At 41.7% G+C, this 25062-nt stretch overlaps 1 protein-coding gene across 3 annotated transcripts in view; it reads left to right on the top strand.

Annotated features, from left to right (window-relative positions):
* Positions 1-22317: 22317 nt before the first annotated feature.
* Positions 22318-25062, top strand: part of ADAM28 (ADAM metallopeptidase domain 28) — a 73355-nt gene continuing 70610 nt past the window's right edge. For all 3 annotated transcript variants that reach the window (XM_019466919.2, XM_053900954.1, XM_019466920.2), the window contains exon 1: positions 22318-22468. In XM_019466919.2, coding sequence (XP_019322464.2) covers positions 22411-22468 — 58 coding nt within the window. In that variant the 5' untranslated portion in view covers positions 22318-22410. The remainder of the gene's footprint in view (positions 22469-25062) is intronic.

Below are 25062 nucleotides of genomic sequence, written 5' to 3'. Positions count from 1 at the left end.
TCTCCAACGTGCCTTCCAGAATGAGTTTCACTGTTTACAAAACCTGCATAGTTTAACATCTCTTCACTTGATCCATCTACTGCAAGGAGGGTGCATATCTGTAGCTTCTTTGTAGGCAATCTTCATTCTGTTACCTCCTAGGAATGCAGCAGTGTGATTAGTTTTCCTAAGTTTCCCACTGCCATTTGCAAATGCTCAACTCTTGTACATGCTGCAAGCATGTCTTTTTCCTTGCAGTCAGGCAGCCCTCTACATGTCCTTAGCCTCCACGCTATTTCTCCCTTTTCACCTACAATTTAGTACACCCTTCACAGTGTTTCCTCTTTCGCACCCAGTTCCTGCCATCATCGCACGTGATTACGATGTTCACGTAATCTGATAGAAAACCTTAGCTTATCTCTCAGTTTCTGGATGCTCAGTTGCATTTATCGTCTCTCTTCTTACGCTGTTTGCAGAAATAACTTCATTCTTGACCTGTTCGTCCCTCTAAAATTCTTCAGCTTTGAAACATTTAAAAAAAGTTTTGATTTCTTACTATGTTATAAAAATAACTGTGCTCATTTTAGAAAATATTAAGGGATCACAAATATATAAAGAAAATACAAGTCACCAGTAAGCTCATGATATTGGCAATTTGTATTATATATGGACCCTTATATCTATCATCTATTTCACCACCTAAATGGAAGACCTCTTTAACTGCCTATAGCTCTTGAATAATCGCCAAGAGTGTGACAAGCAGCGGTATACCAACTGTCCTGCAGGACATCTAAACAGCCCTGTGTTCTCTACCTCTCCAGGGGACTTTGGAGTGTCCGGAGCAGAAATATTTGGTCCCTATGTTCACATTGCCGGCTTACATAGTCTTCTTTTGCGTGTTTTTCTCATTACAGGCAGCTCTCTTTGCATGTTTGAGTGTGGTTCCTTCCCATGCCTTTCTCTTTCCGTTCAGAGATTTTTAAAAATACATTTTGGAGGCCAGCATATGCCTCCTCAATCGTTTCTATTCCTTTCATAAAATTACTTTAACATTCACGCCTTTTGATTAAATGAGAGCATTCCATTGCCTTAATTCTCTACATATTTTCATAGACTCCAAGCTGGTTATTTTATCTATATTCAACTTGGATGGAAAGATATCTTTCTAGTTCTGATGTTTTCTAATACGTATGTGGATGGGACTGCGCTGCAGATTTACGGATCCCAACATCCAACATGCTCCTCAAGTCCCTCACTTAGAGCAGGAGACTTGGCTCTTTTTTTTTTTTTCTTAGAAGAAATATTTTTCATAGTGTGTGTACTGTTTTCATTAGCTGCCAATATTTTTTAGCTGTTTCCGTATGTGTAGCCACTTATAATCTAAAACTCCAGTGTAATCCATTTATAAACCCTCACATAAGTGGTCAACTGTTATTTGACAAAGGAACCAAGAATACTCAGTGGAGACAGCTTAGACTCTTCAGTAAAAGGTATGGGGAAAACCGGACAATCACATGCAGAAGAATGAAGTTGGACCCTGATTGTATACCATACACACAAAATAAACGCAAGAAAAGGATTAAAGACGTGTAGAAGACCTGAAACCATGAAAGTCCTAGAAGAAAACACAGGGGACAAGCTCATTTACAGTGGTCCTGACAATGACTTTTTGGATGTGACACCAAAAGCACCATCGGCAAAAGCCAAAAAATAGTAAGTTGGACTACAGCAAATTTAAAAACTTCTGGATGGCAAAAGAAACAATCAACAAAATTGTTGGTTTGTAACCTCCTCCGGAGCTCCCTGGGTGTAATCCGAAACTGGTCCCTGAACGTGGAGGGCTGGGAGAGACCAAAGAAAGAGGCAGGCCACTCCACGCTAGTAGGTGGCAGTTTTAAGAAGCAAAGGGAACTTGCATACAAGGCTCGTCTTGAGTAGCAGCAAGACAAATGGATCCTTGCACCTGCCCCTCCTCCCAATCTTAAACATTCATAAAGAGACCTTCGCTGGGTTCAGTCATGTACACTCTTCAGATGTTCTCCTCGCCACATCACTATCTCAAAAGCTGCGTCCTTGGAGCAGCTTCTGGGAGTGGGAAAGGCAGGTGGAACCCACATTCCAAGGATAGAGGGGAGGATGTGAAGCTTCTGATTGCCTGGGTCCTGTTCACAGGGCAACCGGCAGTCACATCTTTTTGATGACCTTCCCCAACACTCCACCCCTTGTGGCCAGCTCTTACAATCTCACATGCCACCCTCTTCTGCCATGGCCCTGCGTGGTCAACAAGGGGCTTCCCGAGCATGGAAGTGGCCCTTTCGATGGCTGTCTGGTTGCACTGAAGGCAGCTGCTACGGCCACAATACAGGCACATACATAAGAAAACAGAGATTAAATAATGATGCCCCAAATCAGTGACAGCTTTTTTCCTTAAGAGCCCCATGATCTGGACCATTGATTTATCAAGTTCCTTAAACTGCGGGTTGGATCACTCAGGATATTTACTTGTGTCCCCATGTGACTTAGGTATGAACACACAACATTCTGTTTAGATAATGGCACAGATGTCTCCTTGAGGCGTATATATCTATATCTATCTATCTACCTATCTATCTATCTATATATATAATGTCTTAGGCTATTCATTTTGGAAAGCAGTTTTTCTCATGAGAGACATTTCAGTGTTCAGTAAGGATGGGTTTCGTTGGCTAGCAGTTATGGCTTGCTGGGTGAATTTAGTAAAGGCTTCTATGTGCGTTATGCTATCCTCCAGGCAAATCAAGGAGACAAAGATGGCTGCCAATTGATCATACTAGTGGAATATAGTATCCATCGGCCTTAAAAAGAGGGAGGCTAGTAGTTTTAGGAACCTGACTTGGCTTTGCCTAGTGTACCTGTTGGCTAGGGGAAGCAGCCTTATCAGGCATGAAGTGATGGGCTAGGGGTGGGATATGCTAGACCGGGACGCCCGCCTTTTTCCCTCTTTCAATGATGTGTGCTCCATTTCAGGTATAAGACATTTTAGCAGGTCCAGGTTGAAGTAGGACATTGGGATCCTTGTGGAGACTGAGTAGTTCCCCTTGACCTGGGGGTGTGAATAACTCACCCATCTCAGCAAGACCTCCCACTGTAAATTCCAGAATGCTCTTGCAGCATGGTTATCCATGGTGGAAACCTCCATAACCATGGTTGTTTCCATTAACCTCCATACCTTCACAGTATTGGGTGTCTTGGCAAGGGTCCCCTGCTTGAACTGTGGGGCAACAGGACCTAGTGGGTGATTATTCACATGTATTCAAGCCTGGACCAATACTTCAGTCTACCTGGCCGAGATGGTTTTACCTGTTAATAATTTAACCTACTGCTTTAATATTCCATTTTTCTTCTCTGCCAGCCCTTTTGCTTGTGAGTTATAGGAAATATAAAAGCAGTCTTGCATGTTATGGCTTTTGAAATGTGTTCCTTAAGGACTGTCTTGTCAATGAAGGTATCCATAGGTGGTATATACCTTTTATAATCCTCTAATGGTGGCAGCCTAGTCTGCACAATAATAGAGAAAAGCTTAGATTAGGCCGGATGTAGTGTCCACACAAATCAAGGCACATTTAGATCCCTTACTCAGAAGGAAAGGGCCAAGAAAATCAGTATGCCAATCCCTCACTGGTTGGAAACTCCGGATTCTTTTGGGTGGTTGCCTTGGGCATTGTTTAAAACGCACAAGACATGGGGCGCTTGGGTGGCTCAGTCGGTTAAGCGTCTGACTTTGACTCAGGTCATGATCTCACGGTCTGTGAGTTCGAGCCCTGCGTCGGACTCTGTGCTGACAGCTCAGAGCCTGGAGCCTGTTTCAGATTCTGTGTCTCCCTCTCTCTCTGCCCCTCCCCTGCTCACGCTCTGTCTCTCTCTGTCTCAAAAATAAATAAACGTTAAAAAAAAATTAAAAAAAAAATAAAAACAAAACGCACAAGACATGCTGTTACTACATTAACCAAGTCACTATTCTTCAAGGGCAATTGGCATTCTTGGCAATATGCCATCTTATTTGGGCACCATGGTAGCCGCTCTTTTTACATACCCAATCTACTGTATGTACTGATGGGGTCAATAGCTAGGACTCATACCCGAGCTAGGACATCAACTTCCTAATTACCAGGGGCTCTCGGTGTCTTATGAGCGGAAACATGAAAAACACTGACGGCTGCCTTAGGCTCTTGTAGATAGACCCCAAAGTCTTTCCACAGATCTTGTCCCTAGAAGGGCTTATTTATGATCATTCACTCTTCAGTTGTCCAAGCCATAGGAATAATCCCTTTATAATAGCCCAACTGTCAGTGCAAAGGGTTAATGTTTAGGGCTCCTGAGGGATTGATCTCCAGCCAGCCTGCTCTGAGCTCAGCCTACTGGTGGCTTTGTGAAAGGCTTTAGCTGGAGGAGTGCCACATAGACTCCCAGAAGGGATATTGGGTTTCTACCCCTTCCAGAGCTGGGGCCAAAATTCTGGGAGCATTTTTTCCCTCCTTGTCTCTACCAGAGGGTCTGGCCCATACCTTCTAAATTCAAAGACACAGCTAACTCAAATGTTAACCCTGCTTAGGGGATCCCAGAACTTTAATCTGCTTTGTTGGTATTGTTGCCTTCTCAAAGGCAGCTTGTTGCTCTGATTCCCAGTCCCACACATGCCCTTTCTTTATCAGACAGCACAAGGGATGGGGGCACTGTGCCAGGTGTGGATTAAAAATCTTCCCAAATCCCCAAATCCCTACAAAGACTTGCACCTCTTTCACATTTTTTTTAACTTTTTTTTAACATTTATTTATTATTGAGAGACTGAGAGACACAGAGCGTGAGCAGGGGAGGGGTAGAGAGAGGGGGAGACATAGAATGTGAAGTAAGCTCCAGGCTCTGAGCTGTCAGCACAGAGCCCGACACGGGGCTCGAACTCACAAACTGAAAGATCGTGACCTGAGCCAAAGTCGGTCATTTAACCAACTGAGCCACTCAGGCACCCCAACCTCTTTCACATTCTTGAGGGTTGTATGAACTTGGACCTTATCAATCACAACTTTTGGTACAACATCCATTTTACCTGACCAGATGACTCCCAAAACCTTACAGTGGTGCCTGGGCCTTGAGTTTTTCATGGGTTTATTGCCCATCTTATCCCTCACAGATGGCCCAGCAAAGTCTGTAAGGTGTCCTGCTGCAGAGGCAAATCTTCACTAGTTAACATTCTACTATCAATGTAATGGACCCATTTTACTGATGGAGGAAGAACAGGGATGGGTCCCAGCTACTATCCTGTCACATATTCTGTATCTATGCAGGCAGCCTTGTGGGAGCAGCTGAAAAGTTCATCATTGTCCCTCCTACCTGAAAGCAAATTGATCTTCGTTATCAGAAACCTGTACTTCTTAAAGTCATTTCTTTTTTTTTTTTTTTTTTTTAATTTTTAACGTTTTATTTATTTTTGAGACAGAGAGAGACAGAGCATGAATGGGGGAGGGTCAGAGAGAGGGAGACACAGAATCCGAAACAGGCTCCGGGCTCCGAGCTGTCAGCACAAGGGCCCGATGCGGGGCTCGAACTCACGGACCGCGAGATCGTGACCCGAGCCGAAGTCGGCGCTCAACCGACTGAGCCACCCAGGCGCCCCTCTTAAAGTCATTTCTATGAATGTTGCTGAAGGAAGGAATTTTTAAGCTCAATGTGGAGCTCAGTGAAGGGCTCGATCCCACAACCACTGGATCGTGACCTGAGCCGAAATCAAGATGCTCAACCAACTGAGCCACCCAGGCGCCCCAGAAGATGAAGCACTTTTGTAGGAATACATTTTTTTCCGAAGCATCGGAGTGAAACAATAATTGTCTGCAAATGACCAAAGACTTAAAAATTGCCACAATTAAAGACGTGGTGAGAGTTCATTGTATTGCAATTGACAAAGGAATTTGATTATTTCTGTGACATACATGCTTACATTTTAAAATGATGACCGATGACATTATACCAGGACAAATGAAATGGAATGAGTCCACCTCAAGGGTCATCTTGTGGTCACGGCTTCTCAATGACCTCCCGCAGCACTCGCTAAAAAACAAAAGGATTAAAAGCACAGCTTTTAACCATACAAGTCCCTTTTGGAACACTTGGATGTATTTGGTGTTTAGTTAGTTGTGGTGGTGCATTATAAAGCAATTGACAAGAGAATTTCTACGTTTTAAAAGCCCCCTCCCTTCTTTTTCCTTAGTCTCTGTGGGCAGCGTTTTTGTTATCTTCAAAGACAGGAAAAGATTTACAACTTTAAAAGACAGAGAAAGAATGCAAGTTTTCTCCTAGGAGTTTGGGGGTGATTGCTATTTAATGTTTCCTTTGTCTTAAGGGTCAGAAGGCATGGGGCATTTTGTCCATTTCCACGTCAATTACAACACCCTCCTCTTTATTTTCATTACTTTCTCAGAGTTCCGTTTCTTAGTGTTCTAATCCAGCTTTGGCACCAGTGCATGGGACTTAAATGGAGGCATCTCGGGCCCTCTCGGTTTTGCAAAATAGCCTGTGAAGGCTCTAATTTGTTATCCTGCTCTCCCACCCGGTCAAACTCCCAACTGGTGATCAAGTTCCCACTGCCCTCCTGGGCCCTGCATCACCAGCACAAGACACAGCTTCACCACCAAGAGCCCCAACACTTTAAGATGCAGAGCCTCCCTCTCCCCAGGTATGCCCAAATAAACTCCTTGGGAAAATAATAATAATAATAATAATATAATGGTAATGGGAGTGGGAGTGGGAGGAAATGGTAGCAGGATTTTCCCACAGAGAGTCGTGACACCGAGGCTTTTCTTTCCAGGAAGCAACTTTATTCATGCCGGAACCACTCATTGGGTTCACACCCAAAGAACTGAGCCCCAAACGACCAGCAGCATAGTTTTTTTTATACATTTTCTATTTCTTTGTCTTCCATATATGGTAACACACACAAACATGTAGTCTGATTAAGTAGTCTCAGTTTACAAGGTCATGAGGGATGTTGTCACGTAGGCGCATAGCCAGGTTACCTTGAAGTTTTTTTGTTTTTTCCTTTTCTCTCTCTCTTTTTTTCCTCCTTAGGGAGGGGACCCTACCACAAAATTATAAGAGGAGTTAGATAGGTCTATGTCCTGGATAGTGGTGATGATATCATAGATGTAGACTTATATCCAAATTTATCAACTTGTATACATTAAATATGTACAGCTTTTTTTTACACGTCAATCATACTTCAGGAAAGTGGTTTTAAAAAAGTCTGCTGATTTAAATGTAAACCTCGTCAAAAATACCTTCATAGAAATATCCAGAATAATATGTGACCAAATATGTGGGCATTATGGCTCAGCCAAGGTCACACATAAAATTAACCATCAATATTTTTAAACGATATTCTGAATTTTAATTTCTTCAAACACTTTTCTCTCAGTTCCTTGACATTTAGTTACATTTATCTCCTCTCTTCTTAAGGCACTCTCAGATATGGCTTCATTCTTGACCTATTAAGCCACCTGTGTAATCCAAAAATTAATTGAATATATGAATAATTGGATGGTTTGCATTGATACATGTAGTGTATAAGTGATCACACATTGATAAGATCATGGGTTAACAATTTTGCTTAGTTACGTTGGCAGAGAAATCAGAAAAGATCGCTTTGTCCTGTATTTTGATCCTATCAACCTTACCGAACACTTCTTAGGAACCCAGCAACATGTGACACAGAAACAGAATTTGTAAAATGACTTAGATATAAAATTGATCAATTAGTTGAACAGTTACTCTCATCAAACAATGTTCTTCCATATAGTTTGTTTGAAAGTAAGACCCCACCATTAATCTTAGAGTTCCTCCAATGTACAGAAACAACCTAAAATCTATTGATGGATGAATGCATAAAGAAAAATTTGTGTATATATATATATATATATATATATATATATATATACACACACACACAATATAGTATTTTTCAATCTTAAAAAAGAAGGAAATCCTATTTATGACAAACATGGATGGACCTGGAGAAAGTTATATTAATGAAATAAGTTAGATACAGAAAGAGAAATATATAGTTTTTGTTCTTCCTGGCTTATATTGATCCCAACCTGCTCAAAAGAAGCATATTTGGGTCTCAGAGTCTACTCAAAAAACAACAAAAAACAAAAACATTTACTCAGGACTTGCAATCAGCATCTGGTGCTCAATTCCAGCTGTTTTTAGTTCATTTCTACGAACCTGTCACATCTTCAGGCATTATGGGGGGTGCTCCCATACTTTGGGGAGCCCCCCATACATGGGGGGTATCCCTTACTTTGTAGAATGGGTTCAGGATTTCTAATCCGGAGAAGCTGGCCCTCCTTGTCCTACAAAGGATCACTTGGAGGGCCTTCTTTGATATGCAAATGTAGGACACATTTTTCTAGGAATAGTGGATTAGTATATAACAAGTCCTTTCACTCTCTCTGTCTTTTTAATGGTTAAAAAGTTGCAATACCCATTTGGTATGCAGTAGATCTCTGTGGCGAACGTGACGATTTAAATAAAGAGCACTGGGTTTTCTAAGGAGGAAAAGGTCAAATCGCAACCTCTATGCCCTGTGATGATTAACTGCATGTGTCAACTTGGCTAGACCGTAGTACCCAGATACTTGGTGAAACAATATTCTGTTTCTGTGAAGGTATTTTTTCAGATGAGATTAACACTTAAATCAATAGACTTCAGTCAAGCAGATTACCCACCATAATATGATGCGTGGGCCTCATCCAGTTTGTTAAAGGCCTTCATAGAAAAAAGATTGACCTTCCTTGAGAGAGATGGCATTCTGCCAGCAGACTGCTTTCAGACTTGAGCTAACATCAGCTCTTTTGGGTCTCCAGCCCGCTGGCATACCCCGCAGAGTTTGGAGTTGCCAGCCTCCCGAATTGTGTGAAGCAACTCAGGGAATGCTTCGGGCCTCTGAATTACATCACACGGGAGAAAAGGGAATTTAAGCTGGAAAGCTGGGCTTTAGATAAAGATTTAAGTTTGACTGAGAAGAGTTAGGTTTGAAGCAGTATAGAAAGAACTGTTATCGCCTTTAGATCTAGTTACTCTGGAACGAACAAGTCAATGTGAACAGCATCTAACTAAGCCCATGTGAACTAAGAACCTTAATGCCCTATCTGAAACACCATCGTAGGGAAGTGTAGGGAAGGTCCAGGGCCTATAAAAATGCTTCTACAGTATGGACCAGTTTCAGATCAATAACTATACAATTGCAATAACAGACCAGTCAGAATCCAATCCTCATTCTACGCCCAATATCTTGGAAGAGCATGCCATTCTATCAACTATGTAAAGCTGTAAAAGTTATTGAATGATTTTTGGGAGTGGGGGTAAAAGAGGAATAAATGGACTTCCTGATAATAGTGTGTAAGGAGGGCTCATACGGGTTACTGAAAACTTTTCTAAAGTGAAAAATCTGTACCACAATTCTAGGTTAATAAGTAACAGAATTCTTCCTAGCAAAACTTTAAACAATCTTTAATTTAAATTTACTCATTTAACCAATATTAACAAATATTTAGGGGCGCCTGGGTGGCTCAGTCGGTTAAGTGGCCGACTTCGGCTCAGGTCATGATCTCACGGTCCGTGAGTTCGAGCCCTGCGTCGGGCTCTGTGCTGACAGCTCAGAGCCTGGAGCCTGTTTTGGATTCTGTGTCTCCCTCTCTCTCTGAGCCTCCCCCATTCATGCTATGTCTCTCTCTGTCTCAAAAATAAATAAACGTTAAAAAAAAATTTTAACAAATATTTATTGGACACTTGCTCTGAAGCAAGCACAGTTACAAGTCCTGGGAATAACTTGTTGAACAATTACTTGCCCTTATGGAACTTGACATTCAGGTGGGCAGGAGACAGACCATAAAAATGAGGAAATAAGTAAACAAATGCATAATGTAGAATGCTAGTGTGTGATAATTGCAGCAGAAAAAAATAATAAAACACAGGGGGGATAGGTTGTGCTAGAGAGGAGAAAAACGAAAATTTCTGATCAGGTTACCTCTCATCGAGAAGGCTATGTTAGCCCAAATACCTGATGTAACTGTTACTGGAGATGTCTGTGCTGAGTGCTTAATAATGCCTTTTACTTACCCCATTGGTGAGGGAGAGATTCCTGCCCTATTGTTATGGGGATGGCTGAAACATGACCCCATACACTGGAAAGATGAGATCAACAATTTATGTCACAGATACTCACAACCCAGAGCTGGAGAATGCCCATGGCATGCACCCCACACCCAAACACCCAAGGGTTGCACTTGGGCATGGAGTGAACCAGGGATTGTGAGAGGTAGGCTTAGTAGTATCCAGGGGATGGGGTACTCTCCACCACCCCCTGCCCCGAGCCCCCCTCCCCTTGCCCCGGTTCCCCTGGAAGTATGTGATTGGCTTGTTTGGGTAATTCTGTAGGTTCATAGGGAACTGAAGCCTGCTATTCAGGAGATAAGCAGGAACTGTGCCTGCCTGGTCCTGTTAACCAAGGGGGCCTGACCCACGGAAATAAGGGTAGAGAGGGAAACTCATAGTTAGGCCAATCCAGGCCCTCTGGTGTTTCCCCAGATGTCAAGGAATGCATAATATCGTATCTTAATTTTAGTTCTTATGCCAGATGGAGGGCTGGGGGGGGGGGGGCGGTGCAGGATGGAGCACAGAAATTGAAGGATCCGCTATGAAGATGGACAGTGTCCATCCTCATTGAACCTGGATGACAAAGTGATCTTCTAGCCCCTGGTACTTAATAAGCCCTCGTCAGCTTGTTAACTACATTAGATTATGCAAATGGCGAATCAGCTTGATTAGACCCAATAAGTCTCTGCTGATCACCTATTGCTTTTAGATCCAGATTTTGCATGTGGAAAGGAAAGACCACGTTGTATTATGCGTATACCTAGGAAATACTGTGGGTTCAGTTCCACAACACCGCAATGCAGTGAATGTGGCAATAGAGCGAGTCAAATACATTTGTTGGATTTTCAATGAATATAAAAATCATGTTTACACTGTACTGTATAGTCTATTAGGTGTGCAATAGCATCACGTCTAAAGAAACAACATACCTACTTTAATTAAAAAATACTTTATTGGGGCGCCTGGGTGGCTCAGTTGGTTAAGCGGCCGACATCGGCTCAGGTCATGATCTCGTGGTCCGTGAGTTCGAGCCCCGCGTCGGGCTCTGTGCTGACAGCTCAGAGCCTGGAGCCTGTTTCGGATTCTGTGTCTCCCTCTCTCTGACCCTCCCCCCCTTCATGCTCTGTTTCTCTCTGTCTCAAAAATAAATAAACGTTAAAAAAAATACTTTATTGCTAAAAACTGCTAATTGTTATTGAGCTTTTAGCCAGTCATAATCACTGATTACAGGTAACCATAACAAATACAATAATGAAAAAAATTTGAAATATTGCAGGAATTACCAGAATGTAACACAGAGACATGAGGTCAGCCAACTCTGTCGGAAGAAATGGCACCAATAGCCTTTGTTGGTGCGAGGTGGCCACAAACCCTCAATTTGTAAAAAAAAAAAACACAAAAAAACCCACACAATACCTGTGAAGTGCAGTAAGACGAGATATGCCTGTACAAAGAGCCTAATGGAATGTAGCAGGTTTTAAACTAGCTAATAATTTTGTGCCAGAGGGTTATTGGCTGGTTATAATAGCAAAACCTAAGCAAGAAACTAAACTCTTATGTAAATAGAGTACCTGAAAGGTGATAACAAAATCTCTCTGCCTTCTTATGTAAAAATGTATTTACTAAGCTTAAAAGCAAATCACTTCCTTTCATTCTTGTCACGGTATCTACTTACCACAGGTAGGAATATGATAAGTTAGAATAGGGAACCCTGAGGCTTTAAAGGGGTTTTGGTTTTAAAAGACTAATCGCTATTTTTCCTCCTTTTATTCTAAGACTCGGCTGTTGATGGCTTGTGGTTCACAGGCTCTGCTTGTTTTTTAAGTGATCCTCTTCTAACCATTAATTCAGTGTGCAAACACATATTTAGTAGCTACTCGTTTCGAAGAATTATGCTGGGGTCTTGGGATATGAGGATGACCAGCCCATATCCTAAAGGAGAGCTCAGTTTAGGGGAGGGAAGCCCTGTCAATAATTTTGTAAAATATTTTGATTTTTTGGTATTGATTATATAATGTTTAAATTATTAAAAACAAAATGGCAACCACTACTTAAGAATCAAGAAATACAGAAAGAAAGAGATAGAAACCATCCATCTCCCAGCACGTATAGAAAAGCTTCTTTCTCTAGGGGCACCTGGGTGGCTCAGTCAGTTGAGCATCTGACACTCATTTTGGCTCAGGTCATGATCTCATGGTTCATGAACTTGAAACCTGGGTCAGGGAGCCTGCTTGAGATTTCTCTCTCCTTCTCTCTCTGCCCCTCCTCCACGCATGCTCTCTCTGTCTCTCTCTCTCTCTCTCTCTCTCTCTGTCTCTCTGTCTCTCCCTCCCTCCTTCTCTCCCTCTCTAAATAAACAAACAAAAAAAGATTGTCTTTCTACCTTTCCCCATCCCCCCTCTCTAAAATGTAAATAAATAAATACATACATACATACATAAGAAAAGAAAACTTCTCCAAATATTTTGGCTTTTTTTTTCTTTGTTTGTTTTTCATTCCGAATAGGTTTGTGAGGTTCTATTCAGATTTTGATCATTTTGTATATAGCTTTATTGCTTTACTTTTGTTCTAGTATCATTATGTAGAGATTTCCCATCGTACCAAACTTCATCGCACAGGTAATTTAAAATAATGGTTTAATATGTCACTGAGTGTAGCAGGTTCCATAGCTACCTTCGTATTTGGGGGATAATTTGGTTTTAACCTTTTCCTTTAAAAATAATGTAATTAACATCTTGCTGCCTCAAACCCGTTTGCTACCTCAGACAATTTTCTTAGAGTCATTCTCAGTGGTGGAATTCCTTGTTTCAAATATACAAAAATATTTAAAAATGTTGAATCTGGCGACCCGTCTGTCTGCTCTTGGAGATTACGTTCCCACTTTAAGTTTGTGCTTTCGGTTGTTCTGTTACCGGAAGTGGAGGTAGAGACGTGACTAGGTGACATTTCAACATGTGTGCATCGTGTGCAGAGGACAGAGAGAAGGAATATATCCAGCCAAGTTAAAACCTGCGCTCCGTATGCCCCTTGCCATTAGCCTTTAATAGCATCCCTGGAGGCGCTGACTCAGCACCAGCTCTGAGCGGTTCTTTCCTAGGTGCAGGCTAAACAGTGGAGGCAGTGCCTCAGTGTTCAGGCACCTTATAGTCCGTCTTTGGCTTGAAGGAACAGTATGGCTGTGTCTGCTCCAGAAGCAATTGCAAATGCACAACAGTTCAGAAATGTTTTCATTAAGTGAAAACTTATATTAAAGATCCTGTACTCAAGGGTGCCAAGATTTGTCCCACATGCTTAGGAAAGATCAACTGTCTTTGGTTTTTCAATGCTACTTCCTTCTCAAGGTTGTGGCGAGAATGGATCCCTGCAACGACCTCACAGTTCTTGAGTTCGAGCCCCGCGTCGGGCTCTGCGCTGACAGTTCTGGATGTTCCGCTTGGGATTCTCTCTCTCCCTCTCTCTCTCTGCCCCCTCCCTACTTTGTACACTGTCTCTCGAAATAAAACAAGCAAGCACGCAAGCAAACAAACAAAAAGATGGAATGATCCATGCTAATGTGAAGACTGGCATATTCTGATCACCCAGAAAGACTTTGCTCCCTTCTCTCTTCCTCTTAGGAAGACCTTGCATCCTTGGCCTAAGTAGATGGTCACCGAATTATCTTTTCCTCCTGGTTCCGGTACTAACACCATCTGCTTGTATTTCTACACGACCGTCTTTGAAATAATTAAATTGGAAAGCAGAAAGGATAGTGAGGATTCTGGGTTGAAAAGAGATTTTCGTAAAGCGAGGAAAGATATCATCTTCCTCATGTGTAATGGAATTCCTTTTCTGCCCTTAGTGACTAGAATACCTGGGAGTAGAGGCATTATGGTCCTGGTAGTGAAACAGTTACAGTAATGTCTTCCTGGTGCTCCCGTAAGAACCAGAAACAGACTCAGTTTCCTGGAGCCCCAACATCACCCCTCCATAGTGATGCAGGGACCGAAGGCAAGAAGGAAATGGCAGATACAATGAAATTTCCTTATAACCTGCAGGCCATTGACAACTACTTGAGGAAGGCAGAGTGAAACTTTCTCCAGGAACTCCTTACTGTCTTAAGGCTAATGGTTTGCTAGAGGGAAAAATAACCTTAGCTTAACAATAGCTAGGCCTCCAGTCATCTGTGTCTTCTTTAGCCTATGAAAATCTCTTGGAAAACTTTCTCTTGACTTTACCTCCCCAACTCCCAGATATATAATCAGTCTCTCCTCAGGGTCCTGGGACAGCTCTTCCTGCTCCCAAATCCTGTCCCTGTGCTTTAATTGTAGTGGTGAGTCACACATAGTGAGTCCCTGGGGGACACCGAGGTTTTTCTTTCCAGGAGCAGCTTTATTCGTGCCAGCAGGGGCTCAGCGGGCTAAGACCCTAAAGTCTCCCGTATATGGTAACATACAGTCTGAATGGGCAGTCTGTGTTACAGTCATGAGGAATGTTGCACATGCGCATAGAGCCAGGTTGCCTTCCCTTAAGGTTTTCACCACATTCCTTAGGTAGGTGCTCTACCATATTAAAAAATCACCTTTTTTTTGTACCAAAGATGTCTCAAGAATTCTTTCTTGGCCTTTGGCTCCAAACTGCCCCACCATCGCCCCAAAACCTCATCAGGTGCTTTTCTGGCCTTTTGTATTTTAAGAGGCCTCTTCCCTTTTTTTAAAGTCTTAGGAATGGGGAATGATCTAGATAAGAGTTCCCAGCCATGTTGAAAAACTGTATTGTTGCTGGGGCCTCATTTCTAGTTTTTGCAAAGAGTTGCAAGGTAAGGACAGTTGCTTTCAATACTTCAAGGGATGTCAACCCAAAAGACATTGTAGGTTGCTATACCCATCTGGTTCCATTTCATCGTGTGAGTATTTTTAGAAACTTCCAAGTACCAATGAAAATATGCATCCTGCTCAGGTTGTTTAGTCTAATAGCTGGCTTTCTCAATTTGGGTGCGCGTATACACTCATTAGATATCTTTTAAAAGATCCTCATTTAGGCCATTTGAGTGTTAAAGTCATCCTCAGTGTAATCTTCTTAAAACTTTCTTTTGACATTCTTCATCTGGGAATTTCTAGGCTCTGCCTGAACAGAGGTATTCAATCTGCCAGTCCATTTACCAAAGGGGGGCTTTCTCTCTGTCTCGCTTGCTTGTTTGCTTCCTTCCTTCCTTCTCTTTCTTTTGTTCTTTCTTTCTTTCTTTCTTTCTTTCTTTCTTTCTTTCTTTCTTTCAAAATTTCTTTCTTTCTTTCTTTCCTTCTCTCTTTCTTTCTTGCTTTCTCTCTTTTCTTTCTTTCTTAATTTCTTTCTTTCTTTCCTTCTCTCTTTCCTTTCTTTCTTTCTTTCTTTCTTTCTCTCTTTCTTTCATCTTTCTTTCTTTCTCTCTCTCTTTTTTTTCCCTAAAAGGGTATTTCTCTTAAAACACTTCCCCAGAGATCTCCCTTACCCCCCACTGCTTTAGATAAGGGCAAAACCCTAAAGCTGATTTGTAGGGTAATTGCCTCTCACCTCCCTGAAGGAATTCTCTGATTAAAAGCTCCAGGGTGGCCACTGAACCTGTTCAGTGAACCAAGGTACACAGACTAGACAAATCAAGTGCCAAGGAGGATTCTCCGATGCCCCCCACCACCGGCTCCTGCAACATAAATGAGCTGGACCAGCTGAGCTGCGGCTGCCCACTGCATTGCCTACTGGGAGCTCGGGGAACCCTAAGGGGTTAGACCAGAGGTCCCACCTGGCTCCCCAAATCTGTAACTGAACTCAAAGGATTCACTGCTTGGGGCGCTTTAAATTGAACATTACTCAAGGGAGTGTTGAAAGCAACGATTACTAGCAAGGAGACAGGGAGATGGCTCTCAAAGTGCTGTCTCATGTAATCCCTTTCCTGTGGTGTCTTGTAATACACAGAACAATGGCCGAACTACTGCAGCAACAGTTTGTTCACTTTCCCTTTTCCCTTCCATCCTTTCCTCCACCATTTCCAATAGGATATCTAACAATCCCTTGGGCTTTTGGGGGGGGCGTCCTTATACTCATGTGCTAGTCTAAAATTGTCAAAAAACTGGGACAAGTCTCTCCACATAGAGGTGACTGGCCAGCTTGGGATTTCCCCCAAGGACAAGAGGCTTTCCCTGGGGAAGGGCCCCTTTACCTGTGCTTGTTTCGTTTTTCCATATCCTGGCTGGCTGGCCAACTGTTAGAAGACGGGGGAGAGGCAGCAGAGTAACCTCCAAACTGAGAAGGCACTTGGAGACCAAAACACAAAGCAGGACCCCGCATACAGTTTACACAGGGTTCTATTCAGAGTAACTTACTGACGGGGGAATCTGGCGGATGATGATCCTGACAGCTGCACAGACGTTCTCCACCAACTCCAAACCTGCGTCTGCAGATTTTGTAAAGTGAGGGGATCTGAAGAAGGTATGTGGCAAAGTCAAAGGGTCCACTTACTTGGCAGCTAACACTTAACAGATCTCGCGATACCACTGGTGCACAGGAGTGGGGGGGGAGGGAAGGGACCTATATTATCTCTACCAGTTATCTAAACAACTTTAGGGAAGAGCAGAATAAGCCTCCCTGCGTTTCTGTTGGGGTCTCCATTAATGTCCAAGGGGCCTGGAACATGTAGCCCAGGGAAGGTCATCTCACGAACATGGATGAGATGAAGGGCCAAATGTGGAGTCGGTATTGTGGGCACGTCTACAAAATGCTTTTCAAATGTATGATAGCCTCTGATCCTTGTCAACTCCAGCGAAGCAGAATGCTAGAAGTTACCCGTTACGTGACTTTGGAACCTAACTTTATCTATAATCAAGGTTTACGAGAAAGTCATAATCCCTGTATAATACAGCAAGTGGCAGAGCAGGACCCGAACCAAGATCCTGTGCTCTTCCTCACGATACAACACCACAACAACATCTACTACTGTAATTGCCAGATTTCGGTGAGAAATAAGGGAGATCGCATCTTCAAAGCATTAGCCAGGTTTCTGGCACTTAGTAAGTGTTGAAAGAATTAGCTCTCGCCATCATTATTTTGTTTTTAGGGGTAGTCGTCCAAATCTCTATTCTGATAATGTCTTGCAATGTGACTTCGGAAAACCTAATTTTTTTCTGAACAAAAATACCCAATCGCGCTATTAGAAAGAAGTTATTTCTGTGGATTAATAATTGGGAATCCCTTGCAAGGTGACTGTAAGCTCAGTCCATAGCATTGTTATAAATTAGTGTGCGTGGAGCAGGAGTAGCACAGGAGGAGTTCTCTCCTGGGCATGGGGATAATGTGACATGTGTTTCACTCAATAGGAGTAGGGGACCATGTCCCCAAATCACATGTCGCGTGATATTCATGGTCCCTGTAGGAGTTGTAATGAAAGAACTTTTTGGAAAACGAATTAATATAAATAAAACCCACAATGAGATGTTACATCATACCTGTCACAATGGCTAAAATTAACAACACAAGAAACAACAGGTGTTGGTGAGGATACGGAGAAAGGGGAACCCTCTTGCACCGTTGGTGGGAATGCAAACTGGTGCAGCCACTCTGGAGGACAGTGTGGAGGTTCCTCAAGAAATTAAGAATAGAAACTACCCTATAATCTAGCAATGGCACTATTAGGTATTTACCCAAATGATACAAAAATACAGATTCTAAGAGGCACATGCACCCCAGTGTTTATAAGAGCATTATCAACAGTAGCCAAACTATGAAACTATGGAAAGAGCCCAAATGTCCACTGACTGATGAATGGATAAAGAAAATGTGATGCGCACACACACACACACACACACACACACACACACACACTGGAATATTACTTGGCCACCAAAAAGAATGAAATCTTGCCATTTGCAATGACGTGGATGGAGCTAGAATGTATTAGGCTAAGTGAAATAGGTCAATCAGAGAAAGAAAAATATCATATGGTTTCACGTATATGGGGAATTTAAGAAACAAAACAAATGAACAGTGAAGAGAGGGAAACAAACCACAAAAGACTCTTAATGATAAAAAACAAACAGGGTTGATGGAGGGAGGTGGGTGCGGGGATGGGCTAGATGGGTGATGGGCTCTAAGGAGGGCACTTGTGATGAACACTGGGTGTTGTGTGTAAGTGAGGCATCACTGAATTCTACTCCTGAAACCAATACTGCACTTTATGGTGGCTAAAATTGAAATTAAAAATATTTAAAAAATAGATTAATAAAAATTCTTTAAGGATTTGGGATGCACAAGATTGTGCGGATCAACAGCAAAGACCGTGACATGCTTTTTAACCCCTAGTTTGAAATCTAAGTAAAGAGGCTCTTTTTTTATGAATAAAATAATAATTTGAGATAGCATAGAAGTATATTCATCCACAGAAGCTTATCAGTGATTGTGACAGGCCAGAGAATTCAAGAGGCCCTGTAGATGGCCATGTACAGGTCTGACCCTTATGGCATGCTGCTTGGGTCTAAAGCTTGCTTCTTTTGCAGAACAACTGCATGGTTTTGCCTCACATCTTTTTACCTTAGTGCATTCTTGTTTTAAAAAAAAAATGCTAATAAAAGTACCACTTAGCTCACAAGAAAGTTGTGAGGATAAAAATACGTTAACTCACATATAAAAACTCAATACGTGGAATCTATCATTCTTTGAAATAGATCTCTAGCTTGGTTCCAGACCTATCTGTTTATTTTTTAATTAACAGCTGGACATCCTGTCTCCATGTGACACATCCCAAACTGGTATTTTTCTTCTTACCTGCTTTACTGCATGAATCCACTCTTTCAGGGAATAGTACAAGTGTGTGTATAAGACATATACTTATATCATATGTATCATATATATATAAATATGTATGGCACCATGGATCACTATAGTTTATCACAGTCTCTGAGTGCTAACTGGTGCTTTTTCACACTGTACCGCAGTACTCTGAGCTAAGCATATTATGAAATGTATGTGGCTCACTCATGTAACTATTCTTTCTGTCATTTATTTTCTGCTCCGGCAAAGAGTTTGACCAATAACGATGATAAAAGATATAAGTGGTAACGTCGCATCTATCCCAAGAAACAAAGGAGAAAATTAAACTAAATGTCAGAATTCAACTTTTGGGGGACGTGGGTGGCTCCGTCTGTCAAGCGTCTGACTTGTGGGTTCAGCTCAGGTCATGATCTCACAGTTTGTGAGATCGAGCCCCGCATCTGGCTCTGAGAGTACAGAGCCTGCTTGAGATTCTTGCTTTGCCACTCCCCTACTGCCCCCCCTCCCCCCCGCTTTGCACACATTCTCTCTCTCTCTCTTTCTCAAAATAAATAAACTAAAAAAAAAAATCAATTTTTATGTTTGCTCCATTCATCTTCTAAGAAATAATGAGGAAAGTAGAGAATAAAATTCATTTAGAGATTGGTATAAATCATTTGACATTAGAGGATACTATAAATATAATTCTAGGCTATGCAGAGTGACCAAAGCTTCTGAGAATGACAGCTGGAAAGGCATGGCATGATTACAGATTTAAAGAGAACTGAAGGACGATCGTCAGTTTAAAAATGTCGTATGCATCCCTACGCAGACCGAGATCATTCTTCATTTCCAATGCACCGCCCACTGAAATGGGCAAGTGTGCAAGTTGCCACGTTGATTAGAACCTGTCAGTGGTGCCCATTCCCTACAGGGACAAAGCCAGAAATGAACTTGTTCTGTTTAGTAGGATCTCTTCCCATTCTTCCAGGTACTCTGCTCCAACAATGCTAAAGTATTACCGTAAACGAGAATGACATTACATCCTCATTTTTTCTCAAAGTTAATTTTTCATTGACCTCATTGTTCCTGCCTCCAGGAAGTCTTCCTTGCCCTGCTAAGGGTCGCCTCTGACCCCCATGCCTGCATCTTTCCTAGCCTAAAGGACAGTGTATCATAATGTATAGACAGCACTCACTTAGCACATCTTTGTGGGACATGTCCTTGCCTATCTCCCTCGCCAGGCTGTAAGCATCTCAAAGGGAATGACTACATTTTCAACTGTGATCTCAGGGTCTTTCACCTTATAAGTACTAATGAATGTGCATAGAATTAATGGGGAAATCATGTAATAATTAAAAAGTGGGTATAAACTTAAAAAAACATTTTTTAATGTTTATTTATTTTTGAGAGAGACAGAGACAGAATGTGAGTGGGTTAGGGGCAGAGAGAGAGGGAGACACAGAATCTGAAGCAGGCTTCAGGCTCCCAGCTGTCAGCACAGAGCCTGACCCGGGACTCGAACTCACGAGCCGTGAGATCATGATGTGAGCCGAAGTCGGATGCTCAACTGACTGAGCCACCCAGGCGCCCCAAAAGTGGGTATAAACTTTCTGTTCCCTGAAAAAGACAAAGCAGTAGAACTTGGATTGAGAGCAAAGAAACCTGGGAGATTCCTAATCCTACAGCTGAAATGCTCAGTAAGTAGATATAAAAATTCTCTTGTGGTTGTTGGCTGATGCCTATATGACATTTTGAGAAATCCCTTTTCATTGAAATCGCTCTATTACAAAAATGCGCTTCAGAATCCATAGAATAATGCCTAATTTTAGTGGATTAAGAATGGATTTAATAGTAATAACCTCAGGATTATCTCATGGAATGTGTATTTTATAGGAATATGTATATATATATATACATATATATGTATATATATATACACACATAATTTCTCAACAGAAATAAGACTGAGTGTATAAATCAGCTGTTAGAATGTGTGACTAAGAGCTCAAACAATACTAAGTTCAAATTCCACTTCTGCTACTTACTAGATAAAATGACTTTGGGCAAACTTTTTTTTTTTGTTTATTTATTTTGTGTGTGTGTGAGAGAGAGAGGGAGTGCAGGGGAGGGACAGAGAGGGAGAGAGAGAATCCCAAGCCCTACTTGGGGCTCGAACCAGGGAACCCTGATATCATGACCTGAACTGAAATCAATAGTGGGATGCTTAATCGACTGAGCCCCCCAGGCGCCCCTGGGCAAACTTCTTATTCTTATTTACTATATAAAGGAGGACAGCTGAGGCTTAATCTTTTGAATCTTTTATCTTTTTATTTTGAAGAGGCTTTTTTTTTAAGTTTATTTATTTTGAAAGGTGGGGAGGGGCAGGGAGAGAGAGAGAATCCCAAGCAGGCTCCACACCGTTAGGGCAGAGCCCAACGTGGGGCTCGAACCCATGAACCGTGAGATCATGACCTGAGCTGAAGTCACGAGTTGGACTCTCAACTGACTGAGCCACCCAGGCGCCCCTGAATCTTTTATCTTTTTAAATCCCAGGTTTTTAATCAACAAAATAGGGGTAAGATGGCATTTATCATACAGAAGTTGTCATAAGAATTAATATGATCGTAAGTATCAAGGACCTGGAACTTAGTAAGGGAGCTCACCACGAGCTATTTAGTGAGTCATACACTGTGCTATCTGGACATGCCTGCTCAGCCTCACTACCACCAATGACAGCCCCTCAAGGTTTTTTCTGGAAATTACGTCCTTTGAGTCTAATAAGGCTTTTTCCCACTCCTCATTGTTAGTGATGATACTGAAGATGCCCTTGGAGATCTGAACAACCTTGAGCTTGTATTGTCCTACATTCTTATTTCAGGATGGCTCAAGCTCCCTGAGAGCACCATTGTGGGAGAACAGAATACAAGATAACTGGAAAAGAGAATTTTATCTAGTAATTGGAGTGGATTAGAAATTGCTTCACTGAACCGCATCTGTATGTGCGGGAAGAATGCCATTTGCAAATACATATATAGCAAATACATCTGTAAACATAGCATATATTTAGCAATACATATATAATACATAGCAAATACATATATAAAAATTTGCATACATTTATAACATACATAATAAATGTGCACACTTACCAAGGTCCATCCAAGCCAGTTAGCCCAAGGTAGGTGGGCTATAGTCATATACTGGAAATGTACTACTCCAGAGTGGGGAATGTGGGGAAGCAAGAAAGAGAAACAATAGCTTATGGTAAAGGAGCCTTAGAGCCAGGAGGCAGCCAGAACTTCCTCCTGCAGGGCCATTGTTGCAGGACAACAGCTTCAGGGTTGTGCAACACCTTTAGTAAACACTTCCTGAAGCAGAGACAAGAATGAACCTGGGAGTTTCATTTTGTCTCACTTGAGAGGAGTCAGGGACAGATCAAGCAGTGCACCCTGAGCGAGAAGGGCAGGCACTCTGCCCCTGGGCTCATCCAGCATGCTGCAGGGGCTTCTTCTGACGGTCACGGTCACGTTCCTCCTTTCTCCAGTTCCAGGTCGGTGTTTAATTCCTTTTCGGGTTCTGTTAGATACGGCAGTGAACTGCTTGCTTTTCACCTTCTCTCAATAGCTTTTTTTTTTTTTTAAATGAATTTTACTCACCAGTTGGGCTGGTTTTAGTCTGCTGTTTTGGAGGAGGGGGCTGTGACTGCTGTGAACCCTCAATGTAAAGGAGAGGGAAGGAGACGACTTGAATCCATTTTCCTATGTCTGATATGGGAATACATAGCCATCAAAGGGAAAACTTCATACAGCTTAATTGAAGCAGAGAATATGATCTTCGTGTCACAAAGTAGAATTCGTCAAATCCCGCTTGTCATTTTCAGAGCAGTAAAGACGCAGCGGATTTGACTAGCTACCGCTGTGCACAAGGCTTTCAGAAAGTATCTGCTGTAATTATAGGGACCAGTTTGGCTCGTCCTGTTCCTTTTGAGTGCACGTTTTGATGTTTGGTCCTGCCATTACTGGTGATAATAAGTATGACTAATTAAGAATAAACAGGTGACCAGCTTGATCTTTCTAAAGCATTGTGCTATTACCTGATCAAAACAAGGTTATCGTTAAGCTTAAATGGATCATTTATTTCTATTTTGCTGGTTATCAAACATGTAAGACTTCAAAAGGAGAGAAATTTTACTTCTCCGTAATAAGTCACTTCTGGCATGTCCCTCTATTTCTGAGAAATTCACCAATTAGATGTTGGTTAAATTTAATTGGGTAACACATTTCCTTAACTTATTTCTATTTCCAGAGCTTATTTAAGTCACCACATTAGCTTCGGTGCGTGAAAATCCTTCCCATTCAATCTTTTCTTGGGTTTTAGAGTGCTTGTGGAGGCGTAGGAATGGGAACAGATCATCAACAAGAAGTATAGTGTTAGGGAGGGAAAGATTCTCTTCTCTCTCACACTCTCCCTACTTGGTCACTAAAAGTAATTCTCCCCACCTCCTCCCCACTGTTTCTGATTTCTTTTCCAGGCTTGTGAGAGTTTTACTTTACATCATTAAATATAGAACTGTACTGGGCATTTAAGTTATTGACTTCAATTTCTACTTTGGGAGTCAACCTTAATAGAAACCTTCTTTCCCTACATGTCTCCAAAAGTGCTATCTCTAAAAATTCTTTGGGATCCCTCACTTGGTTGGACCCTGAGAATTGCTTGGGAACTAGCTTTATTGAACAGCATAAAGATCAAGCAGGATCCATTAACAGCTAATCCTGGAGTCCACCCACATGACAGGCTTTTCACCACATTGGGCATACTAGCTGATTCTGTTCTCTCGTCTTTGCATTCACAACATGACACCAAGGACAGCTTCCTTAGAAACCATGCCTAAAACCGTGATGTCTTCAAGTATTTGGTGGTGGGGACAGAGGGTTTGCAGTATCTCTTGTGAGAACAGGGTGACCGACAGACTGTTACTCCCTCATCTTCTATCTTGAACAGAGAGTCTCCCCCCACTTTACCTTCCATTTTTTATTTTCAAGACTGTCTCCTTGGCAGTGAGTATTATTCCCACTGATATTGTTCCTACATGGATTTCTTTCCCAGCCAGAATGTAAAAAATAAAGCAATTCTCATTTTCTCATCTCTTCCTTTTTGTTGATCTGCCCCCACCATGCAAAGAAAAAATATGTGCCTCGCACCACAACTTGTGCCCAGTTTCCATAGACATGAAATAAAAGAATGAAGTATAATTAGGCCAGCTGTTTGTACGCACTTCACAATCCCCTGAGAAAAATAACTTCTAGGATTTCATCATAGGAAAAAACCCAAATATTTAAAAGGATGTAACAGTTGTTTGGGGGTGAGATGTACGTGCACTGACAAAAGAGAAAGTTCTTTAATATATTTCAACAGGATATCCAGAGGGTACAGTACTTTTTAAAATTACTTTGCTTCAAATTAACAATTCTTTCTTATCTTCATAAAATGACTAGATGAGCCTCAAAAGCATTTATAATTTAATCTTCATAGCCAAAATGATAGATTTAATGAGGATGCATTTTTCCTCGATGTTTGCCGTCACTTTTACTACACTAAGCTCCAAATCACCAGAGTTTGAGGGGGTGCAGTGTAGCCCAGATCTGAAGTCAATATTGAATAAACTCTGATCCCGGGCTTAATGTCATGTGTTTAGTTTGGAAAGACATTCTTTAAACGATTTGGAACAGATTTGATCAAAAATGAAAATGCCAAATATTATATACAAATGTGCTAAACTCCAAAATTGCCCCCAAACACATTAAAACAGAATGTGGCAATCCAGACCAGTGCCTGTTATATTAATCTTGCCAATGAGTATTCACTTTTCTAAAGCCAATATACAGTAAAATAATTATCTCAGGCAATCTAAAATAATAGTTTTGTTTTTTCTCCATCTAGTGTTGCTGGTCAGAAGTAATCCAACGTGTGAGTTCTGTGGGAGAGAGAGAAAGCGAGTACTAAAATGAATTAGTAGAAACATATTGTGTTACATCTCGGATTTGTGTAATCCCAGGATGGCAGTTAGTTGTGTTTGTTCCACAGGCTTCCAAGTAATTAGCCTGATTTTATTCAGCTGGGAGGAGGCTGCGTCATTTCCATCAA

The sequence above is a fragment of the Panthera pardus genome, unplaced genomic scaffold (genome assembly GCF_024362965.1).
Source record: "Panthera pardus isolate Hobbes unplaced genomic scaffold, ASM2436296v1 HiC_scaffold_13, whole genome shotgun sequence".
NCBI lineage: Eukaryota > Metazoa > Chordata > Mammalia > Carnivora > Felidae > Panthera > Panthera pardus.
This window is presented reverse-complemented; position numbering and strand designations above follow the sequence as displayed.